Below are 25642 nucleotides of genomic sequence, written 5' to 3'. Positions count from 1 at the left end.
GAACATGAGTGGAAATGACAACACTTTATTTCCCATGATTAGAAACAAACATGATTTGACCCCAGTCTGTAGTCCCCACATGCTTCAATAAGACCATCATTCCCAAAAAAACTAAAATCCTCTGCCTGAACGATTACCGCCCAGTAGCACTAACTTCCATCATCATGAAGTGCTTTGAGCGGCTGGTCCAACCAATCATCACCTCCTCCCTCCCTGACTCTCTGGACCCTCTTCAGTTTGCATACAGGTCGAATAGGTTGACTGCAGATGCCATCTCCCTCACCCTCCACACTGCCCTCTCCTACCTGGACCAGAGGGACACATATGTGAGAATACTGTTCGACTACAGTTCAGCATTCAACACCATCGTGCCCCTGAAGCTCGTCACCAAGCTCAGAGACCCTGGGCTCAAAATCGCCTTCCGTGAGTGGATACTGAACTTCCTGACGGTCAGACCACAGGGGTTGCGGATCGGCAGCACCACATCCTCCACCCTGACTCTCAACACCGGTGCCCCTCAGCAGCTTCAAGTTCCTCGGGGTCCACATCACTGATGACCTGACCTGGACCCATCACACAGACTCCATCAGGAAGACGGACAGACAGCGGATTTTCTTCCTCCACAGGCTGCGGAAGCTCCACATGGACTCCAGGATTCTCTGCAACTTCTACACACCATAGAGAGCATCCTGACTGGCTGCATCACCGCCTGGTATGGCAGCTGCACCTTCCTGAGCCGTAAGGCTATAAAGAGGGTGGTGAAGTCTGCCCAGCACATCACCAGGACGGCGCTACCATCCATAGAGGACCTCTACACCCAGCGGTGCAGGAAAAAGAGCAGCCGGATTATTAAAGACCCCTTTCACCCCAGCCATAAACATTTTTGCCTGCTGCCGTCTGGCCGACGGTACCGCAGCATCCGGGCCCGCACCACCAGGCTCAGACACAGTTTCATCCCCCAGGCCATAAGACTTTTAAACTCCTCTCTGTGACATATTTGCATTATTGTTGTTTTATTTTCTCCTCAGGTGTTTATATATATTTAGATGTATATACTTTATTTTCTATTTTAAATTTTGATATTCTATTTTATACTATTTCTGTTTTATTTTATAGGTTGTTATTACTTGAGCATTGCTAGAAAAGGGCCTGAGACTTTGGCTTCGACCACACCTCATATGGTACTGTGTGCACCAAGATGACGTGGCAAGGTCTGACTCTAGGGGGAAGTGGTTTAGACTAGATTAATGGATGAGAAGGAAAGGAAAAGAGTGTAGAAAGGAAAAATCTCCAGTTAAAACCTGTGAAATACATCTGCAAGCCTCACCATCAATGCTGCCTATGATAGTCTGCCATCACCCAAGAATCTAAGCCTTGGATGGATCCCACATGCCCAACTCCTGCAACACTAAAGCCCATTCTAGTATGCTGCAAGACCAGTCTCAATCAAGGATGAAACATCAGACACACAAGCAAGCCGCACAATAATAGTTTTAATATCATTTTATAAAAAACATTATAAATGAAGTAAAATAAAATTTTGTTTTCAAATGTATCTCAAAACATTCATCATCAGTTATACTTATGTTATCGGTTATACTTTTTCAATGAAAACAGAAAACTTCCGTGATGACGAACCTGTAAAGCACACGAAAGCTTTAGAAAAAAAGATATTAAGTGAATAATAATCTGAGCGGAGATTATTTAGTCAGATTTGACTGCATGAATGCTAATAATTACCTCTGCGAAGAAGTTTACATTTTCCTTCCCGTCCATTTATTTTTTGGATTGTCAACAGACATATGCAAACCAAGATAGAAACCATAGAAATTTGGTACTGACTCAGGGGTTGGTAGTTCATGGCTGTTGGCAGAGGTATGTGCACTAGTGAACTAATTTGAGTTTAGAAAGGCACAGTCGCTGATATACTCTGCAGTCCACAACATCTGACCCCTAACACAAGCAGACATGGAGAGGAGTGGAGAAGGTTAAGCAGATTTCTCTCAGGAGTCCTCCTTCTCCTGATACCTGTAACACCCCAAACAAAAAAAATTTAATAAAAATTACAGAGAAAAAAGTTTCACAACACAGTGTGTTACCATTCATTGTTTTGAAATGTGGGTTGAGTAAAGCATATGTGCTAAAAAGGATGATGTTAGAGCCAATCCGCACATCTCTACAGTGAATCTATGTGAATGCTCTTCTTTCCCCATTACACAACTGGCCGCAACACCATTTGTTTATAAAGTGAGGGTAAGCCTATTTGCCAAATCAAGACCAGACAATAGGAGGTGACTGAAAGATGGCTACACTGGTTGCAGTAGAGCTTAATTCTCATTTGCACTATCAAGCTTAGGGTTCTAGTAGAATTTCAACAGGGTCTAAAAAAGTTGACAATTCTAAAATTAAATAGTCATAATTTTAGGATTTAAAAATCTTAAATATATAACATTATTTTTGTAATCATATATTGGACCTGAAATACATGGATTATTATTTATGATGTCCATGTCCATTTGGGATTTAATGGCAAGCATAGTTTATAATGAATACAGACTTAACAACCTTCAGAAAAATGTAAATCATTATGTTGTCAGGTATATATTGTGGTAATGGCTACTAACAAATCAAATGGACACTGAGAAGAATAAAAAAACGGTTTAAACCAGTGGTCCAACCTTTTCAAGCCCAATATCTCTTTTAATTCCAAACATAAGACGAGATCTACCACCCTGATATATTCCTAAGAAAACACTTCTGAGGTTCATATTCATTATTTTTCATTCATATTTACAGCATCCATTCCAGACACAATATTTAGCACTGGAGCTGACTGTAACCTGCCTACTAAATACACAGAATGCTTACCTGCAGTGTATACAGGAAAAGAAGACAGTTTGTCCTTCATCTGCCGATCTCATCTGCCTGGTGTGGTAAACCATTCCCTCTTTATTGCAATGAGAGCACCGTCTGTCAATCTACAAGAAGAAAAAGCCCTCATTGATACCGTGTAAAGTTGAGATCATCACACACAACAATCAGTGAACAGCAGTCAGTCCGTTCTTACCACAGGTCCCTTTAGTTCAGTGTCCTCATCTTCATCCAGAGCGACTGATGACTGCTCAACAAGGTTAAAGATAACCATAGATTGGATTTCTTGACCTGAAAACTCTGGACAAAACTCAAGTATGTAAGGAATAATCCATTGCAATCTATGTCACTATCAAAAGACATGTATAATATGATACAAGATATAATGCATGTTTGCATATGGAAATTTTTCCCAGATCAAAGTAGAAAATAATGTGTCTGACACTTTACAGTGTCAGACACATTTTCCTTCTTTAAAAATGGTCAGACAGCCATAACAAGGAAGCCAGCACCTCTCTCTTTGTGAGACAGAAGTTACTAGTATTGACGCACACACACCTGAACGCAATGTTCACTTAATAACTCAGTCCACCTTGATATGTTTGTTCATATTGGGCCTTCTACACGCCCACAATTAACCATCAATGGTTGATCAATGCAAAGCACCTCATGAACATTACTCTCTCACCGCAGTATTTATAGTTAAAAAGTTAAAGTTAAAGTAGCTTTATTGTCAATTTCTTAACATGTTCAGAACATACAAGGAATCGATACAACGTTTCCCACTGTCCCACAGTGAAACATATAAAGTGCCCAGGCACAACAGATAAGACATTTCCTAATACTAAGTAAACATACAGAATTTTTTAAGTACAGCAGCATAAGGTTCTCTAAAAGTGTAAACGTAGTGATTTAAGTGATAAAGTGCAAACAGTACAAGAGACAGTTTATTGCAGAAGTAAAAATACAGATTTTTTTTTTGTACAGCAGCATAAGGTTCTCTAACGTTTAAACGTAGTGATTAAGTGATAAAGTGCAAACAGTACAAGAAGTACAAGAGACAGTTTGTTGCAGAGTCCTGAGTGTTTTTAGTTTTTTTGGGGGGGATTTAAGCCTCCAGTCAGACTAGAGGATATGGCTGGGGGGAGTGAGGGGAGAGAATTTAGCTTCCTGACAGCTTGGTGTATGAAACTATTTCCGAGTCTGGTGGTGCGGCAACGGAGGCTCCTGTACCTTCTTCCAGAGGGTAGGAGGCTGAACAGACCATGTGCAGGGTGGCTGGTGTCACTCACGATCAAGGTGGCTCTCCGGGTGAGGCGGATGGTGTAAGTGTCTTGCAAGGAAGAAAGTGGGGCACCAATGATCTTACCAGCTGTGTTGACTATGCGTTGCAGTCTCTTCCTGCTGTGTGCAGTGCAGCTACTGCCCCACACAGTGATGCAGTTGGACAGGATGCTTTCAATGGTGCCCCGGTAGAATTTTTTCAGGATGGGTATGGGAGCTCTCGCTTTCTTGAGTTTGCGGAGGAAGTAGAGGCGTCGCTGGGCTTTTCTCACCAGTGATGAAGAGTTGGTGGCCCAGGAGAGGTCCTCGCTGATGTACACCCCCAGGAATTTGGTGCTGGTCACTCGCTCCACAGCAGCACCATCGATGGTCAGTGGGGGGTGCTCAGTGAGGCTTTTCCTGAAGTCGACCACCAACTCCTTTGTCTTGCTGACATTCAGCAGGAGGTTGTGGTCTCTGCACCAGGTGGTCAAGAGGTTGACCTCCTTCCTGTAGTGGGTCTCATCGTTCTTGGTGATGTGACCCACCAGAGTTGTTTTGTCCGCAAACTTCACCATGTGATTTGTGCTGTAGGTTGATGTGCAATCGTGAGTCAGCAGGGTGAAGAGCAGGGGACTGAGCACACATCCTTGTGGGGCCCCTGTGCTGAGTGTGATGCTGCTTGAGGTGTTGTTGCTGACCCGTACTGCTTGTGGCCTCTCACTGAGGAAGTCCAGAATCCAATTGCAAAGGGAGGTGTTGAGCCCCAGCTGGTCCAGTTTACAGATGAGTTGTTGTGGGATTATGGTGTTTAACGCTAAACTAAAGTCTATGAAAAGCATTCTCACATGTGAGTCTGTATTTTCCAGGTGGGAGAGGGCTGGGTGGAGAGCAGAGCAGATTGCGTCGTCTGTGGAACGTTTAGCCCGATATGTGAACTGAAAGGGGTCCAGGGTGGGGGGGGAGGATGGACTTGAAGTGAGAACTGACTAGCCGTTCAAAGCACTTCATAACGATGGGGGTCAGTGCCACAGGGCGATAGTCATTGAAGCAGGATGGAGCCGGTGTCTTTGGCACAGGTATGATAATGGAGGTCTTGAGATGTGATGGAACAGCAGTCTGACTCAGAGAAGTGTTGAAGATATCCGTGAAGATGTCTTTAAGCTCCTCTGCGCAGTCCCTCAGTACACGGCTTGGAATGTCGTCTGGGCCTGTTGCTTTCCTGGGGTTGATAGTGGAGAGTGCCCTCTTCACACTTTCGGCAGACAGGCACAGAACCTGGTCGTAGGGGGGGGGGCTTGTGTTGTTTGTTGCTTCGAACCGTGCAAAGAAGGTGTTGAGGTCATTAAGCAGAGAGATGTTGTCGTCGCAGGTCTGTGATGCAGGTTTGTAATCCGTGATGGTCTGGATGCCCTGCCACAGGCTGCGCGTGTCTCTTTTTGGAGTAGTCCTGTTTTGCTCTTCCGATGCCACGGGACAGGCTGGCTCTCACGGTTCTCAAGCCAATTCTATCCCCGGCTCTGAAGGCTTTGTATCTGGCCCTCAGCAGCCGATGGACAGCTCCTGTCAGCCATGGCTTCTTGTTAGCCCGAGTGATTTTGTGTGGGTCACATCATCTGTGCATTTGCGGATGTAGGAGAGAACAGTGTCTGTAAGCTCCTCATTGTCTATGTGGTTGTTGTATGTAGCTGCTTGCTTGAACATATCCCCTCTCTGTTGTCGCAAGACAGTCCTGGAGAGCACACCTTGATCCATCCGGCCACACTGTAATCTCTTTCCGGACCGGTCTTTCCACTTTCACTCTGGGCATATATGCTGGCATTAGCATGACAGTGATGTGGTCGGAAAGTCCGATGTGGGGGAGGGGGGAGGCCTTGTATGCTCCTTTGTGTGCGGTATAAACCAGGTCCAAGGTGTTTTTCTCCCTTGTTGGAAAATGAACATGCTGATGAAGTTTTGTTAAGACAGTTTTAAGATCAGCATGATTAAAATCTCCAGCGATGATTATAAATCCATCTGGGTGTGCTGTCTGTTGTTCGCTGATAGCCTGATAAAGTTCACAAAGTGCTGCATCCCTGTCACTGCAGCTGGAGGTTGGAGGGATATATACCGCGATTATTAAAACCGCAGTGAATTCCCTCGGAAGATAGAAAGGACGGCACTTTATGATCATGAACTCCGCCAGTGGTGAACAGTGTCTGCATACTACCACAGCGTCCTGGCACCACACATCACGTTTGTAAACACAAACTCCTCCACCACGTTGTTAACCTCCGTTGACGAGGGCTCTGTCCGCTCGATAGCATGTTAGCTGCTCAGAATGTACAGCGGAGTCGGGGATGTTATCATTAAGCCATGTTTCAGTGAAAACAAGCACACAGCAGTTACTCACTGTCCGATTCGCTGACCTCAGCAGTCGTATATGATCCATTTTATTGTCCAAGGATCGTACGTTAGCCATGATGATGGATGGTATGGCTGGGCGAGTTGGGCTAGCCGCTAGCCTAGCTCGGATGCCTCCGCGCTTGCCCCTCTTCTGCTTCCTCGCACACAGTTTGCGACGTCTCTTTATCGGGGCTGTGGTTGCAGTCGGGTCCGGTGTAGTCGCGGGCTGGCGGAGTAATCCGAGCTCCTTGATGGTTGTCGTGCTGTTGTTGTATCCAACCCGTTGTTAATCTTGCTCTTGCAGAGGTCTAACAGAGCCTGTTGACTGTACTTATAATCCAACGCAGACAGACGAGAAGAACACGGAAAACTTCCGGACAAACACTTAAATAAACAAAACACTGCTTTGTTGGGAGCGCAAGTGGTCGCTGCGTCTACACGCGCCGCCATTATATATTTAGAGCCAGCGGACATACTACTTCAAACATCAGTGTGATCATAACCTCCACACTGGGATATTATTTGGAAATATAAGTTTGAAAGTGAATAGTTTTTCTGTGTACTCTGTGTGTCTGATGGCACATTTATGTTCACTGCAGCGATTTTCAACACACTTGTCCTTGACGATACACGCAGTGTAAGAAAAGATTAAAAACTATTAATGAATCGACTATAAAACTCCACTGTTTTATCGTATCTGAACATAATTTGCTCACGTCTGCATCGTAATTTTCCTGTCTCCAAAATGTTACTACGCATGGGTCAGAGAAAAGGCCGAATTATAGTCGGGTTGCACGCACGCATGCACGCAAGACATGCAACACGCCCTTTTCATGCCCTCTGGCAGCTTGTGTGCGTCCGCCAATTTTTCTAACTACACGACAAAGTGACGCAAGCCTCACGCAGCCCGCAAGGCTTGCTATTGGTCTGCTTACTACATTCCGTCCGGAGTTTAGTTTCCGGTTTCATGCCCCACAATATGCGGAAATCACGGAAAATTTAGATGAACGAATATGGACCAAATAGATGAGCACTTGGCCGAAGAGATCCGAAAGTATGACTACTTGTATAACCCGTCACTGACTGGCCAATTTGTCCGCCAGAAATAGGCTATGAGGAGCCGGAGTGGCGAACTAAATAAACAGTCGACGAAGAAGAAGACTCTTCCTTGTGTGCTTTGTCTTCGACAAACAACGTTACTCTGCCTAGTGTTCTGGCGGTGAATTGCGTTGCAACACGCGCAGCACGTTAGAGAAGCATTAACCAAAACGAGTCCGTCGATGCAACTGCGTGGCCTTCCGCGGTTGACTCTTGACTCTTTAACGTGAGAGGCCCAATGTCCTTATGGACTTCTTTTAGGATAAATTGTAACTATTATAAATAAAATCGACCACATAATGGCCTCAGTTGACTCTTGTGGTCATCTGACCAAAAGAGTCTCATCGTAGAAAACTAACTTGCATCTTTGATCCCTTTCCTACAATAATCGCTTCAAGAAATAATGCCCCTGATAAATTGTAATTTACTCAATACAGTCAATTTACACAGGTTTTAGCCAACTACAAACCGATATCCAACCTCCCCTTCATGTCTAAAATCCTAGAAAAAGTTGTAGCCAATCAGCTGTGTTAATTTCTCCAGGAAATTGAACTATATGAAGACTCTCAGTCAGGGTGTAGAGTTTATCAAAGCACGGCGACATCCTTGGCAAAAGTCCCTAATGACCTTCTAATAGCTTCAGATCAAGAGTTTGTTTCTGTCCTTGTACTGTTAGATATCATTGCAGCATTCAACACTATCAAACAATCCAATATTAATGTATAGCCCATATTCACAAATCACAATTTGTCTAATATGGATTTAAAAGGTGTGACATTATCTGCCCTTAACCCTCAACAAGATTTAGAAAAAAAAAAATTAAAACAATGTAATGGGGTAAAAAGAACGTAGAGACCTCAGCGAGAGCCACACTTCAGTACGGACAGAAGTGCAATATGTGCGACCTGTTATGAAGAACATCAGAATATTAAGAGAATTAAAAGCATTGATTTGAAGAAACAGTGTCTGATCAGACATTTTACATCAAGCTGTCCTGTTGTAATTATATTCCTTGATCAGCAGCCACCACGATCAGGATCCACCATCATGATCGGATACCACCATAGTCCGCAATCATGATCCACTGCTGTCATCAGGATCCACCATCAGCTTCCACCTTGATCATGGTCCGCCACCTTTATCATATGCTAACACGATACAGGATCCACCATTACCGACACGATCAGCCAGCACGATAAAGGCCATTACAATCACAGGATGTGGCCACAGCCACAGCCGGGGATCTGCGAAAGATAACGCATAGGGACTCCAGGGAAGAGGTCAAGTCAGTAACATGTATTGAGACTTAATTTCTATGATGTTTTAAGGAGGGCGAAGAGGAAAGAATTTCCATGTGTTGTGTGTCCCCCAACATGCTAGACATACAGCAGCATAACTAAGAGCAGGTCTATGACAAGCCTGGACATAAAAGGTTTTAAGCCTACTCTTTAATGTGGAGAGGGGGTCAGCCTCCTGAACTGAAACTTGGAGATGATTCCACAGGAGAGGAGCTTGATAGCTGAAAGCTCTGGCTCCTACTCTACTTTTAGAGAGTTTAGGGACAACAAGTAAAGGCCAATATATCTTGTCCGAGTCCATTACGGACGGATCGGACAGACACTTTTTGATTTATAGTTCTACGAGACTTTTTGTTCTGAAAACAATTCACTGCCAGAACAGTAGTTGGCGCAACGGAAGTCGAGCTTAGAGGAGCCTACTTCATGAGGTATATAAAAAAAGTCCGCGCTGGTTTATTTACGCCCCCCCGGCTCCTCACACACGGTGAACGATGGCAACCAACTAACAGAAAAAGGCTGTTGATGACGCAACAGTTTTGGCTGATATAAAGTGACACCCAGCAGGTCATAATGCTCATGTTATTGTGTCGTAGCGCAGCGGTACCCCGGTCAAACTGCGTTGCTAATTCAACAGCTGCAACAACTTGAAGCTACACTGAGGCAACCGTCTTCCCCCCCAGCTTCCACACACAGTCAGCACGGACACACGATACTAACTACTACCAAGTGCTTGCTTCTAACCTGACGGTGTTTGACAGCCATGGGATTAAAGTCAGCGGGTTTTTGCGCTGGTCCCACCGCAGTTAACATGGTGGCTAGCCTGCTAGCCCCGTTATGAAAGTTTGTTATAACCGTGTGTGACTGTACACACATGCCAGCCACCGTCAGCCGGACAACGCCGCTGGCTTAACACACTTGTCACATTAATCATAGAGTCGTAGTTGTGATTTAGGTTTATTGTGATTTAGGGAATGAAACAGGAAGTTTGAGGTCCGGAAATGATGTTGTCCCGAAATGATGCCGTTAGCGGACCAATCACAGACAAGGGCTATCCGCCATGCCGACGTGTAGTAGAAAAATCAGAGCTGAAAGAAAAGCTCTCCGATGAGCCCAGAAGAGGCCCGGAGAAGGCGTTCCACGGCAAAGAAGGCGGTCCTATCTAGGAGCATAAATCGGCCTGAAGCCTGATTTATGGGAGCGCAGTGCTCTAATAGGGTGTTACTTAGAGCTCTTTAAGGTATGATAGTGCCATATTATTAAGGACCATGTAGGCGAGGAGGACATATTTTAATTATATTCTAGATTTAACCAGAAGCCAGTGTAGTGAAGCTAATACAGGAGAAAAACGTGTGTTCTCTTTTCCTAGTTCTTGTCAGGATATGCGCTCCAGCCTTTTGAAAAAGCTGAAGAGTCTTTAAAGGAGTTAATGATGGAGCCTGATAATAAGGAATTACAATAATCAAGTCTAAAAGTAATAAAGGCATGGACAATTTTTTCTGCATCTTTTTGAGACAGGACAAGCCTGATTTTTGAGATGTTACATTGGTAAAAATTTGTTCTAATTGAATATCAAAGGACAAATGCCGATCAAAGATGTCTCCCAAATTCCTGACTGTTTCATAAGAGCAAGGGCACTGTCATCTAGCGCAGCTATATCATGAGATATTGAGTCTTTAAGGTGTTTGGGGCCAAGTATTAGAACCTCTGTTTTCATAATAGTTTAGTAATTGATTACACGTTTCTGGATTTATTGATAGGTATAATTGGGTGTCATCCACATAGAAGTGGAAATTTACAGAGTGTGTCCTGATAATGTTTCCTAGTGGAAGAGTATATAACTAGGGCTACGTTGTAGCACTAACGGGCCTGAGCACAGGCGGTTTCTAGTCTGTTGCGGTCGGTGAAGAGTGAGCGATCGATGACAAGGCGCACGTCTCCGTGTTGCGAGCATTTTAAGCTCTGCGGCAAGGATAAACACTTCACTTCCTGTAGCCAGCAGGTGCCATTATGATTTAACTCATGGTGTCTTAGTAGATGTCTTCAGGTCGCGCCTTTTGACGTACATGTCTAGTTTGGACTCGATTGGACCAAACATGTCCAAGATAAAGAAGCTCGTGTTTTGATGGCGTTTCATCAAACTTTGACGCCACGGTCACACGGTATGACGAAAAGTAGATTTTTTTGATAACTTTAGATCTCCATCTTGTTGTGATGACACTGGCTTAAATTTCAAGTTGATCTGATGAAAGCTTTATGACAGTACTGCAAATAATACTTTTTGTAATTTGTCATATATGCTATACACGTCAAAGAAAATGTTTATGCATTAAAGCATTACAGCCAAGTCTTTGTTCTAATACTCTTTGTATGGCATCCCACCTGATGGTAACTCCTCCTATGTCACTGGATCTAACAACAAGTGGTGATGTCAGATGATGGATCATGAACATAGTGCCACCTGATCCTGGGTGCAACTGCGGCACACCTATCTTTTTTCTGAACAGATACTGTTGAATTACCTGTCCATTAAATGCAACCACTGAAACCAAATAACTTGTTGTTTTTATGTCTGTAAGTAAAATGTATTTACACAGTCATAGTTTAACGCCATAGTTAGTGTACGTGCCTCTCTGCATTACATGCATGCCAGCATTATCTTTGATCTCATGTCTCTGTATCTCCTTCATCATGATAATGACACCTGATGATGCCAGTGGATACTGCAACATATTGTGATGTATTCTACTCACTCATGCTCAAGTTGATATTTGTTCCATCCATCAATTGTTCATTTGACAATAACTTTTACATGCACGTTAATGTATAAAGCTGTATTTAACGCAGATTTGTATCCTGTAGTACATGCAATGTTTATTGCAGTGACCATTACAGCAATGTCTTTATCCTCATATTCATAATATGTCTTCCCTCCTGATGGTGAATCCTAATGTTGGATCTAACAAGAAATAGTGATGTCATATGTTGCATTGTGAACATACTGCGTGCAACTGCTTCCAGACTATTGTTTTATACACAGCTACTGTTGCATTACCTGGCCATTAAATACAACCATTGACTCAAATGAGATGGCTATTTTGATGTTTGTAAATATATTGTGATAATATATTAATAGCGTGTATACCAATAATACCAATAACTAATGTGAGAACCAGAATAAACACTGTCTCTTTAACTCTAGGTAACACAGCTTTTTACCAGGTGTACCGGCAATATTAATTCACTAGAGGGCAGTGTAAGACCATGAAACACAGGCATGATTAAAATGAAAACACTTATCAAACTGAAGCCTGAAACATGCTTCTGCGTTTTCACGGGCCCGTAAGCGCAAGAGCCCTTCCGGGTCCCTTACGTGCTTATGTATCCCTCCTTACGTGCTGACGGGTGTCGACCCCCTTTTCTAAAATTTACGGCAAAGCTCCGCAAGCTCACTCAGCCCGCAAGGCTGTGATTGGTCTGCTCTACATCCCTTCTGGAGCTACATTTCCGGTTTCATGCCCCATAATTCCGGCAGAAATCACAGAAGATTTAGAAGAACGAATATGGACCAAATAGAAGAGCACTTGGCAGAAGATATCCGATAGTATGATCACTTGTATAACCTGTCACTGACTGGCGGATTTGTCCGCCAGAAAAAGGCTACGAGGAGCCGCAGTGGCTATGTAAACAATCGACGAAGAAGAAAGAAGGCGTCTCTAAGGTCGTCTCGACAAAAAGCATTACTCCGCCTAGTGTTCTGGCGCGGAATTGCTTTGTAAGACGCGCAACGGTTGGGGAAGCATGAATGAAAACGAGTCTTGCGCCACAGCGGCGTGAAAAGACGCAGACGCAGTCGCAGAAGCATGTTTCAGGCTTTAGAAGCCACACCACGGTCACACGGTTTGACGAAAAGTTACAATTTTGATAACTTTAGATCTTCATCTTGTGTAGAAGAGACTCATCTAATTTTTAAGTTGATCTGATGAAGGCCCTACCACGAGTACATAAAAACGTAAGACCTACCATAAACAAGACATGTCCTGTTGCCCCCAGGGGGCGCTGTCCTTTTAAGTCATGATTTCTAGGTAGATGTCTTCCGTTCGCGTCTCTTGTCTTATATGTGTAGTTTGGAGTCGATTGGACAAAATATGTCCAAGGTACAGAAGCTCGCTTTTGTTGGCGTTTAGTCAAACTTTGAGGCCACGCCACGGTCACACAGTGTGACAAAAAATCAATCATTCTCCAGCTTGTTGTGATGACACTCAAGTCAATTTTAAGTTGATCTGATGAAAGCTCTCCGACAAGTACTTCAAAATGTAACATGTACCAAAAAACAAGACATTTCCTGCTGCTACCAGAGGGCGCTGTCATTTTAAGTCACAATTTCTGTATAGATGTCTTCAAGTCACGACTATTGTCTTATGTGTGTATTTTGAAGTCAATTGGTCCAAATATGTCTAAGACACAGAAGCTCGTGTTTTGATGGCGTTTTCATCCAACTTTGACACCACGCCACGAAAAGTTTGTTTTTTTAATAACTTTACATCTTCATTTTGTTGTGATGACACTCGTCTAGACTTTAAGTTGATCTGACAAAAGCTCTCCGACGAGTACATCAAAATAAAAAACATGGAATATGCCCAAAATTGACACTAACTGCAAAATGGCGGGCTTCCTGTTGTATTTTTCATAATGCTCCAAGAGGCTTTTTTTTGCATCTGGTCATGATACACAATTGTCTTCATTTTCGAGAGGATCAGTGAATGCTAAATGAGGGGCTCTCCGTAAATGATTTTCTTCTCCGTTGGTGGTGCTGTTGAGCCATTTTGCCACGCCCATTTTCAAATACCCCAGAATACGTACATTTTCACGACTTTCTAACCAACTGCAAACTTTTACAACTTTTTGAGCATGATAAAGCCCTCAAAAAGCCAATTCACTATCGGAAGAAATAATAATAACTAGGGCTACGTTGTAGCACTAACGGGCCCGAGCACAGGCGATTTCAAGTCATGTTTTAATGGCGTGTAATCAAACTTTGACGTCACGCCAAGGTCACACCGTGAGACAAGAAATCGTTCTTTTAATAACTTTTCATCTCCATCTTGTTGATGTCACTCAACTAAATTTCACCTTGATCTGAAGAAAGCTCTACAACAAGTACATCAAAGTAAAAGTGTGGAATATGGCTAAAATAGCTACCAAATCCAAAATGGCGGGCTTCCTATGTGGTTTAGCATATCTGTCCAAGAGACTTATTTCTTTGTCATGAAAAGACACATGTCCCTATCGATTTTTGTAGACGTAGACCAATCGTAGTGCCGGGGCTGCCCTTTAGGGGGCGCTAGTCAGTTATTTTTGACACGCCCATTCCTTTAAACTATCTGTATATCTTCAGGGGTGGGCTGTTGATACACACATGTAGTTTGAGGGCGCTGGACCCATGAACACGGAAGTTACAGCAATTTCATGGCGAGTTGAACTTTGAAGAATGTGTTATAGAACCTATTACTTTGCCTGATCATGATCATGGCCCAGGAAGGCTGACTTTATACTTGGGTAAGAGAGGCATTTTAAATACTGGTTATTAAATGTTTCCTTGCAAACAGACCCAACTATGCAACAACAAATTAAAAGAAACTATAGAAGATTACTTTTTAATAAATAATAATGGATCAGCCTTTGCAGTTTGCCTATTCTGCAAAGGCTGCGCTGAGGGGTAAATGTATTGAAATAGGTTTCAAGTTAAATCGACAAAGACTTGAAAAGGCAAAACAATTGGATAGCGATATAAAAAGATTAGGACATGAGCATAAAACTACTGGGGATGCTACCATATTGAGGCAACTTTACTGCTGCAGCAGAGATGCTTTGGATGATTTAGATCCTTTCAGTTGAGGAAAGAGCAGTCAAGTAGTAGGGTACCTAAATTAAGACACCTGACATCTTTGGCTGAGATTTGATCAAAACCTTTATGATGCACCAGATGAGGCTCAAAATGTGGCAAAATTGAAAGAAATCTTCCAAAACGTTAATTTGTTAAAGCTAACGGAGACAGAGGCAAAGCAGTCAACAGCCCCAATTTTAGAAAGTGAAATAAGAGAAACCATTAAATGCCTTAGGTCCCCTGGTACGGATCGTTCAAGACTTTCATTATGAACTTATACCTAAACTTTGTGATGTTTTTAAATATGCCTTGGACAAAAATGACCCACCAAAGAGTTGGTTCGAGGCAATAACAACAGTAATTCATTAGGAGGGGAAGAAGCCACTTGAGTGTGGCTCCTATAGACCAATTAGTTGAAGAGACCACATTTTCCAGTATTAGCTTCGCTACACTGGCTTCTGGTTAAATCTTAAATCATTTTACGGACCCCGGGCCGCATCCAGCCCTTTGGCTGTCTGTGACCAGCCCGCGTGAGGTCAACGGAATATTAGGAATCAAATGTAAATAGGTGAAAATCATGCAAAGAATACAACAACATTTATTTTATTTTGCCTGATGTACATCCTGAATGCCCACGAGAGGATGATGTTTTGGCGAACGGAGTTAAGAAGAGATCTGAGTTAGCTGTTAAAGTCCGCAAAAATGTCAGCCCACGTTAAGACAAGAAATATCGATGGGAAAGCTGTGTGCTTAGTTTGTGGAGAAAAGATCGCTGTTTTTAAGGATTACAATTTGAACCGCCATTACGAGACAAAGCACGGAGAGACTTTTACGGACGAAACGTAACGAGAAGGATCGAGGACATCGCGGGAAATCTCGAGCTCAAGATGCTAAAGTAGTCGATTTTGACTTTTTCTCCTTGGCTCTGGATGAGGGCTGTGATGTCCGCGACACAACCCAGTTACTCATCTTTGTACGTTGGATGACGAAAGACTTTGACTTTACTGAGGAGCTGGCAGCAATATGGTCAATAAAAGGGACAACTTTTGAAGCGGATGCAAGACAAAGTGAGGGAAATTAACCCACAGTCATGAAAAACCTGGATAAGTCATGGAATTGTTAAATGTTTATTTCCAGTCCTGGAAAAGTGTTTGAAAAAATTAAATCCCAAAAGTTTTGGAGAAGTCATGGAGATTTGTTATATTCATATTTTCATGTCGTTAATTTACGCTGAGCTTTAATTAATTCATATGCTTTTAAAAGAAATACGCTCATAATATAAGCAGGCGTACTATCTCATACTAATTGAAATGTTCGGTGGGGAAGCAGGTGAGATAATGCACTACGCCAGGGAAGTGTAGATTTAACCATGCTTGGCTACAAATGGAAAAGTACATGCCATGTGTTACAACAGACGTCAATCAAACTATTGACTCATTCATTTGTGTAATTAAAGGTTCACTGTATGCTTTGAAATTCTCATTGTTAGCTTAAATACAAAATTTAGTCTCTTTTGCATGTATACACTGAGATCTCACAAAATGTCTGGTCATGGAAAGTTGGTATGGAAATCCATGGGTCAAAATGTGTATGAACCCTGTTTATTATACATCAGGAGGTGTTGTGTAAGTCAATGCTAAAAATGAATCATGTTACTGATGTTGTAACTAAATTAGTTAACTGTATCAGAGCAAGAGCATTGACTCTCAAACAGTTTGTTGCACTTTTGGTGGAGCATAAGACTGAACATGGGGATATACCACAAAGCTGTCAGATGGCTCAGTCTGGACCAAGTGCTTAAACAATATGGGACCTTAGAGCAGAGATTCAAGAGTTTTGTGAAAAGAAAGGCAAGGACAGCCCAGAGCTCTCAGATGCAGACTGGATGGAAGATCTTGCATTTGCTGTTGATGTCACTGCATTAATGAATGAGCCAAATACTAAACTGCAAAGCAAGGGCCTATTTGCACAAGAAATGTACAGCCTGGTGAGACTTTCATGAGAAAGTTGCAGTTTCTTTCAAGCCAGTTGGAGGGTAACATTCTCAACCACATGCCATCTCTGAAAGAAGCCACACCATCAGTTGATCACCTTCGCAGGTACACTGCTGGCAGAGCACTTAAAGTCAGTATCACTGCTGGAGTTTTATTCTTCTCTCAAAGAGGAGAACTTTTCATACGTGAGGAGGCATGGTCAGAAGATGTTGGTTCTCTTTGGATCTACTGACATATGTGAACAAACATTTTCTGTGATGAAGTTTAACAAATCCTGATACTGATCCTCTCTGACTGATGATCACCAGCATCGTCAGCTGTCCTTCGCATATCCACCTCAGATATTCAACCTGACTTCAGTGCACTTGTTCCTGCCCAAAACAGACTTGATTTCTCTCACTTAACAAGAAAAAAAAAGCAAATGGGGTGATTAGACTATATGCAAATAGTAATAGCGCTTTGTATACAGTTAATTTAAAGCTGATCTTTGGAATACTGCAAAAAAATTGCATTATTTGTTCACAACTGTTCTTGTAAATGTTGATTAAAGTGTGATATATTGTTGGCGTTATTACTTTGCCTGCCTCACTTTTTCATTGCCTAACCATAACATTTACTCTTACCTGTAGAAGCTTATCAAATTAATATGAGTAGAATTAAATTCAGCTTATTGGTCCGGCCCTCCACAACTGTTCATGTTTCTTATGTGGCCCCTGTGGAAAATTAATTGCCCACCCATGTTCTGGAGTAGTGATTCTTAACCATAGGGCTAAGAATCACTTGCGGCCCATACTTGGGCCGCAAGCGCCACCTAGAGGGCCGCAAGAAACTTTCGGTTTTGCACCTGTGGGCCGCTTGGGCCGTGGGACCGCATAGGTTATCAACTGATTACACCAGATATGTTAATTAATGTGTACGCGTGGATTCGGGTGACGCCAGAGCTACTAGGCTATGCTATCCATGAGACGCTCAGTTACAATGCAGCCTCCGACCACATGGTGGCGGTACTGAGTTAGTTGTTTAACAAGCTCACAGAACAACAGAAGAAGATCGACATTCAGCTAGGTAGTGATGGAGAAGTTTTTAAAGAGGAAAAATGAAGATAAAAGTGGTGCTGGACCCCCCCAAAAGACAAAATGTGTGCGTAAATACAATCCCGACTTCATTCGGTATGGATTTGTGAACGGGGGTAGTGAGGAAGAGCCGAGAGCCCAGTGTGTGGAGTGTGGGCTGACGCTATCTAATGAAGCTTTAAAGCCCTCGAAGCTACAGCGGCACCTAGAGACCAAGCATCCGACGCTCGTGGGAAAGCCGGTAGAATTTTTTAAGAGAAAAGAAAATGGGCTGCAGATGCAGAAAAAATCTATTGTGTCACTGTCTGGCAACTCTAAATGTGCACTGAAAGCAAGCTACCTCGTAGCCAGACGTGTGGCACAGAGTAAAAAACCATTCACCATAGCGGAGGAGTTGGTTCTCCCTGCCGCCGTGGATATGTGCCGTGAGATGATCGGAGAGGCCGCTGCAAAGAAGCTGCTGACCATCCCACTCTCCAACGACACTGTGAGTCACCGTATCGCGGACATGGCCTCAGACATACAGCAGCAACTTCTTGATAGAATAAAAAGTAGTACATTTTTCTCTTTGCAAATGGATGAGTCCACGGATGTCACAAATGCCGCACTGCTGTTGGTTTTTGTTCGCTATCGCTGGGACAGTAGTTTGCACGAAGACATTCTGTTCTGTGGAGAGCTACCAACACGAGCTACGGCTCAGGAATGTTTCCGCTGCATTGATAAATACTTTACTGAGAACGGCCTGGACTGGCAGAACTGTGTCGGGTGTGTAGTGACGGCGCAGCGTCAATGACTGGCAGGCATCGCGGTGTCATCAGACAGATACTGAAGCGTGCACCAGAAGCTAAATGGACACACTGTTTTCTCCACCGTGAAAGCCTTGCAGCGAAAAAGATGTCACCAGAGTTCCACGAAGTGATGACTATATGTGTGAAAACCATCAACTTTATTAAAAACAATGCTGTGAACTCCAGATGTTTTGCCAAGCTTTGTGAGGACATAGACGCAGATCATGTCAAGCTGCTCTATCACAGTGAAGTGAGATGGCTCTCAAGGGGACTGGTCCTCAAGCATTTGTTTGAACTGAAGAATGACGTCTTCACTTTCCTCACTGAGAAAAAATCTCCTTTTGCACATTACTATGCTGACACAAAGTTCACAGCAAAACTTGCCTACCTCTGTGACATTTTTTCACTACTGAACCAGCTGAACATCTCTCTTCAAGGAAGAAACAGCAACATATTTTTTGTTGCAGACAAAGTTCAAGCTTTCAAGAGGAAACTTGCTTTTTGGACAAAGAGGGCCCAGGAAAAGAGGATGGACATGTTTCCACTTTTGTCTGACATTTTGGAAAACTGCCCTCAGGTGATGATCAGTGACTCAGTCTCTCAGCACCTCTCACAACTGGCAGAGAAATTTGATGAGTACTTTCCTGAGGATCCCAGAGAGGGACACATGTGGATTTTGGACCCATTTTCTGTGGATCCCACTGCAAATGATGTTGCTTTGCCCTCATGTCTGGAATCACAGCTTCTGTAAGTTTCCACCGACAGCACTTTAAAATTGCAGTGGGGCAAACTAGACCTGGGCTCCTTCTGGATTGCTGTCTCAAAGGAGTACCAATGTCTTGCACTGAGGGCTGTGAAACTCCTTCTCCCATTCACAACTACATACCTGTGTGAGTCAGGGTTCTCCATTGTGGCCACAAATAAAACCAAAGCCCGAAACAGACTCAGAACAACGCTGGAGGCTACTTTGAGAGTGAGCCTTTCCCCCATTCCACCTAGATTGGATCTGATTGTGTCTCAGAGGCAGGCCCAGGTGTCTCATTAAGAGTTGAAGATAAAAAAAATAAGTTGTAGCTTGTTAAAAACGTACTGTTTTGACTGTTCATTGATTTGGTTTTTTATTTGTTCAAGATATAAAGAGCAACATCTGGTTCTGCAATGCAAAAATGAAAACTGCTGAAGCAATTGTTAAATGAATCTGCTGATTATAAGGCTATAGTCATTTGCACTTTATTTCAATTTAATTTAGAGTTTATTTATTTAATTTAAAAACATATATTATAGAATATAAATATATATTCTATAATTAATTATATAACAATATAATTATTAATATATAGTATTTATTTTTGAATGCATTTATTTTATCACCACCTTTTTTATTGATTGATGATTTTTATTTTGGAAACAAAACACTTTTCCTGTGTTGTGATTCGAGTTTAATATGTAAATAGCCTATTACAAATGCATTTAAGGCAGATTAAACTGTTCAAATTCATGACATTTTCTTCCTTGTATTTCTTGCTCCGTGTATTATCAGCAAAAGTTATTGAAAGTTTAATAAAAATCTTTGTGGTGATCACATTTTATCATGTCATTGTATTATTTATTTAGCTTGTTAGCTTGTTAAACTGTACATGGATTTGATCTATTATTGAATAGAAATGAGTGAGATCAATTAACTACAGTGTTAACATTTAATGGGCCCCGGGTCACTTTGCACTGAAAAAATTGGGCCTCAGAGTCAAAAAGGTTAAGAACCCCTGTTCTAGAGCACTACGCCCCCAGAATTCAGGCTTACTTGTCATCCCTAGAGTCTTCAAAGTAGAGTAGGAGCCCTAGCTTTCAGCTATCAAGCTCCTCTCGTGTAGAATCATCTCCCACTTTCAGTTGGGGAGGCAGACACCATCTGTACGTTTAAGAGTAGGCCTAAACCCTTCCTTTACAATAAAGCTTATAATTAGAGCCGGTCCAGGCTTGTCTAAGATCTGCTCTTAGTTATGCTGGTACAGGGCGGAGTTTCTCCTTACAGCTTTTTCTTCCTCCTCTCCCTCCTTATCACATCATAGAAATTAATATCTTATCAATACATGTTACTGAATTGACCTTTTCCCGGAGTTCCTTTTCCTTATTGTCCGCAGGTCAAGGGCTGCGGCCACATCGTGGATTATGATATGTGGATCACGTATCAGACATCTTGATTGTAATGGTGGATCCTGTATGGCCGATGCTGTATCGTGCTGGCTGATCGTGATATATTGGGGGATCCTGTATCTTGTTGGCATCTGATAATGGTGGTGGACCACGATTGAGGTGGCAGCTGATGGTGGATCCTTATGGCGGCAGTGGACAATGACTGTGGACTAAAGTGGCCTTTTAAAGTTTCTGTCGTTTTTCCTTACTCTTGTTTAGGGTAGAGGGTAGAGGATGTCACACCTTGTTAAATCCCTATGAGCCAAATTGTGATTTCTGAATTTGGGCTATAAAAATGAAATTGTATAGTATGTTGAATTTGTATGCAACTGTAAAATTGTGTCGGAAATGAGGTATAGATTCTTAGTTCCATACTAGCGAGCAGTACGCAGAAACATCTTGGAAGATGAATTAACCCTGACCCGACTGGATTTATACTATTTCGCAAGGGGGGAAATAATATTAGGTCTGTAACAAGAGAATCTCTTGTCACCCATCCTTCAAGGATTCTCAGCCTTGATGCAGAGAATGTGTTTGATAGGATGGATTGGTCATATTTTAATTTCACTATGGAGCAAATGGGTTTCAATTTGACATTTATTAGCTTGATTAATACTTTTAATTAAGATCCAATATCTAGTCAGGGTGAACGGATATTGCTCTAAAACATTTTACCTCAAGAAGGGTGTTCGGCAAGGAAATCCAGCCTCTCCCTTTTTGTTTGCATTATATATTGAACTGTTTGCTAAACTAATTAGTATAAATGAAGAAATTGAGGGGATAGTGGATGGGGGGGGGGGGCATGATGCACAAAATATGGTTGTTCACGGATGCTAAACTTTTGTTTATTAGGATCCAGTATAATCTATTCCTGCTCTAATGCGACGTTTGAGGAACTTTGGGGAAATCTCAGGTTACGAGGTCAATGAGGGGAAATCAGAAGCAACGATGATCATAGGAGACTGGCCCAAACAGTCTCCTATGATCATTGACGAAATTAAGATGGTAAAAAAAAGGCTTTAGGTACTTGGGGTTCATTGTGACTCCTAACTCTTCTCAATCATACAAAGTTAATGAACAGATTTATTTCCAAATTCATATGGCAGAATAAAAGGCACAGAGCAAGACTGAAAGGCTTCCTCTCAGACAAAGAGAAAAATGGCTTGATATTGCCCCATTTCAGAAGCTACTACTTGGCATCACAACTTCGATAATGGTCTAATGGATAAGGCTAGATATGGAACAAAATCGCTACATATAGAACAAATCTCTGTAACGAATATGTAAATTTCAGCCCTCCTTTTGATGGAGGCAAAAGTATTGTGAAATGTAAGATTCAAAATGAGTGGGTAAACCATAGCCTAAATGTTTGGGCAAAGACGAGTAAAATGTTGAATTTGTCAGTGTCATTATCTAGGGCAGTGGTTCTCAACCTTTTTTCAGCGACGTAACCCCTTCGAAGAAAAAATTCTGCAGAGTACCCCCTAACCAGCGCAAAGCATTTTAAAACTCCATCAATGTCCATAACATTGCTCATTTTTAGTGGTCTCTCTTGAACTATTTCGAAATAAAGATATAAAAAATAACTATTATTATCTCAATATAAATAAAGATTTGTGCACATCAAAATAATTATCAACTTAAAGTGACCTCTTTTGGGATCATAATAAAGATATGTTCTCAAACTGAACTCATGAACTTAATTATAGATAAACACTTCTTCCCAAAAAATAAATCATTAACTTAGTTTTAAATAAAAGATTAGCTCAAAACATATTTTTTCAATATTTATCATCTTAAAATATCTTCTTTAAGGATCGAAAAGAATACTGACAGGTAGCTTGTTTCCCTCTGCTTCGGGGAGGCTTTTCGCATCGTGTCTTGAGATGACCTGAATTCAGAAAGTTTCCTCTTAAAAAACTCAGGTGGCTTACCAACATGACTTTCATGTTTTGTCTGGAGATACTGCTGAAGATGTGGTGGCTTAATGCCACTGTTGGCTAATCTCTCCCAAAAGAAAAAACAAAAAGTGTAAATAACCCAATCTATGTTATTGTTAATATTGTTGAAGTGGCTTTCTGTTATTTTATTGTGAAATATTTGCTCACTTTAAAGGTCATACAATTACATTTGCGCTTTTGTATTACATGCTTTTATTTTGAAAGGGTACCGGTAGAGACGCGGACTTGTTATGAATCATTAACTTCACAACGGAAAACTTTTACGTTTTAGCGAGGCTCCGAAGAGGCACAAGCTCTCACGGTGTTGTTTAGGGAAGGCTCTCTGCTCTGGTTTCGCCTTCTTTGGTACTTGTCCCTCCGTGTTTCAGCAGCATTGCTGTTTTCAAGGCAGGTGATGACAGGTGGCGTGTGCCAGGTTGGGTCAAACCATCGGTATGGGGGAGACTCTGTTTTTTTAGGATAATTAAATTGAAAAGCCTACTGAATATAACATTTAGTTCATGAACTTACACTTATATTTTATTGAATGTTTGTTAAATAACAATTTTTCAAGGATTTTTGAATGGATGCTAATTTTAAATATATAAAAACAAAATCTCAAGTACCCCCTGGAGTACCTTCAAGTACCCAGTACACGTACCCCCATTTGAGAATCACTGATCTAGGGCAACTAAAAAAGCTTCTACTTGTGACTTTTGCCAGCATAACTGGACAATGGTTTTAGTAGGTGGGCAAGGAAAGGTCTGACCACGATAAACCAGTTATGTGAGGGGACGACTCTCAGGGCTTTCTCACAACTTCAGATCCAATATGGCATTCTGCCTAATCAAATGTTTAGATATTTTTTCCAAAACTACATTATTTGACGACACATAAGGAATGGGATGGAATTAAAAGATTACTGACTTTATTTTCTCTGCTGATTTTCTGTATCACTCAACTCATAAAGAAGTCATCCTAAGCAGAATCTTGCTCTTTAAAAAAATGTAATTGATAAATTCTTAAAATCTTTGGGGGGGTTGAATATTTCTGATTGCAACTGTACCTTGAACCAATGTGGTCATCTGTAATATGGTACTTAGCAAAGTGAACATATAGTATCTATTTGTAGTATTTTTTTGGACACTTTGGAATATAAATGTAACCCCTCAAATCATTAGATGTGTTATGCCATTGGATTGGTAATTTTTCTTTCGTATTTTAAGACCGAGATTATTTGTTTGTATGGTAATGGATTTGTATTTATATAGCGCTTTTCTAGTCTGATGATGACCACTCAAAGCGCTTTACAGTAAAGTTTTACATTCACCCTTTCACACACACATTCATACAGTGCATCTATCCCAGCACTTAATTATTCTATGGGGGGCGATTCAGGGTTCAGCATCTTGCCCAAGGGCACTTCGGCATGCAGATGGGTCAGACTGGGGATCGAACCGCCGACCTTCAGGTTGGAAGACGACCACTCTATCCCTCAGCCACAGCCGCTGTATGTCACACTTGTTTGAATAAATGTTCCAAAAAAATAACTGAAAACACCCAACATGCCTCCATACTGATCGTGTGGTGTCTTCGTAGTGTCTGCAAGCCACGACATTCATATTCGGATCGAAACGAGGTCATTTCCACGATGTTTTCAGCCTAAAACTCCACCAGAAGAGGCTAAGCTAGCTGACATCAGCATTTCCGACGGTCCCTGAATGCCCCTCGTCTGAAGATATCCGGAACAATTAAGATAAAAACACGGTGTAATTTACCTCGTTTCGAGTCAATTATAAATCTCGGGACTTGCGGACACTTAGGTGACACCAGAGGAGCAGTATGGAGGCATGCTATTGGTTTTCTGTTGTTTTATCACGTCTGAACGACTCACCATTGACCTCAATTGTATTGCAGTCTGTTCTAACACTTCACCCATACCTCCATCGACGTATGTTTGAATAGATAATGACTGAATATTCGTTTTTAAAAGATCTATTTCTTTAAGTCCTATGAGACAAATTATGATTTATGAATATAGTCTATACAAATAAAATGTAATCATTGATTGATGATAGTGTAAATGTTGCTCTACTATTCTGCAGCTCTCAGCATGATTACAATTTAAGCCTTTCCTACCTCTGAGAGTGTTGTGAGAACAAGAGCGGAAGGGACAGATAGTTGGTACCTGTTACAGGGATGAAGAAGGAACAGTGAGGGCAATAGACCGTGTCCTGTATTCCGGGAAGAGGAAGAACATTCCCACATTCTGGGCAGAAGTTGGGATCACCACCTAAACAAGACATCTCTTTATGAAGAAAAAAAAGAGAATCAGTAATGCGCTTTGGGGATAAGACAAAATGGTGAATCCTGAAGCGATCAATATTACTAATTAACACAACATTAAACACTATCATACTGTATTGCTGTCACAGTCATGATGTAGAGCGTGTCTTCTATCTAAATAAAACATTTTAAAAAAATCACAGTAACTACGGTAATAGTGGTGATGTGTAATTGGCACGCCAGCACGCAGTTTAAGGTAGTATATCACTTTAGCACGTGATAACTTGAACAAATCTACCACTGTTAGCTACCGTTAGGACAAGACTTAATTATTCACATACTTAATATGTAATGATCGTAAACCAACAAATGAAGAGCAGTTTTCGCAATATTTCCCTTCTGTCTGTAATATTAATTGAAGCGGAGCGTATGCGGATTACATAGAGCAGGGTCCTTCACGTGTTCTCCGTCGCATTGAGCAGCGTCATTTAAGTGCGCTAAAGTCTATTTCTTCTTCTTCTTATTCTTCTCATTCTTCTTTTTCCTTTGTATATCGGTGGTATGCAAAC

The 25642-nt window shown here is 41.8% G+C and overlaps 1 protein-coding gene across 2 annotated transcripts; it reads right to left on the bottom strand.

The window, feature by feature from the left end:
- Window positions 1-1473: 1473 nt before the first annotated feature.
- polr1h (RNA polymerase I subunit H) lies at window positions 1474-25642 on the bottom strand. 2 transcript variants are annotated; one of them, XM_062393462.1, is made up of 5 exons: window positions 25514-25642; window positions 24976-25095; window positions 3068-3171; window positions 2869-2978; window positions 1474-2028 (listed from the first exon to the last, which is right to left on the bottom strand). In XM_062393462.1, exons 2-5 carry the CDS (start codon window positions 25091-25093, stop codon window positions 2004-2006), a joined length of 357 nt encoding a protein of 118 aa, XP_062249446.1. In that variant the 5' UTR covers window positions 25094-25095; window positions 25514-25642; the 3' UTR covers window positions 1474-2003. The 2 variants fall into 2 exon arrangements, with proteins under 2 accessions (XP_062249446.1, XP_062249445.1); XM_062393461.1 differs by having other exon boundaries at window positions 25415-25574.

This window comes from Platichthys flesus, chromosome 8 (genome assembly GCF_949316205.1).
Source record: "Platichthys flesus chromosome 8, fPlaFle2.1, whole genome shotgun sequence".
NCBI lineage: Eukaryota > Metazoa > Chordata > Actinopteri > Pleuronectiformes > Pleuronectidae > Platichthys > Platichthys flesus.
Note: the sequence above shows the minus strand (reverse complement) of the source record. Positions and strands in the feature narration are given on the sequence as shown.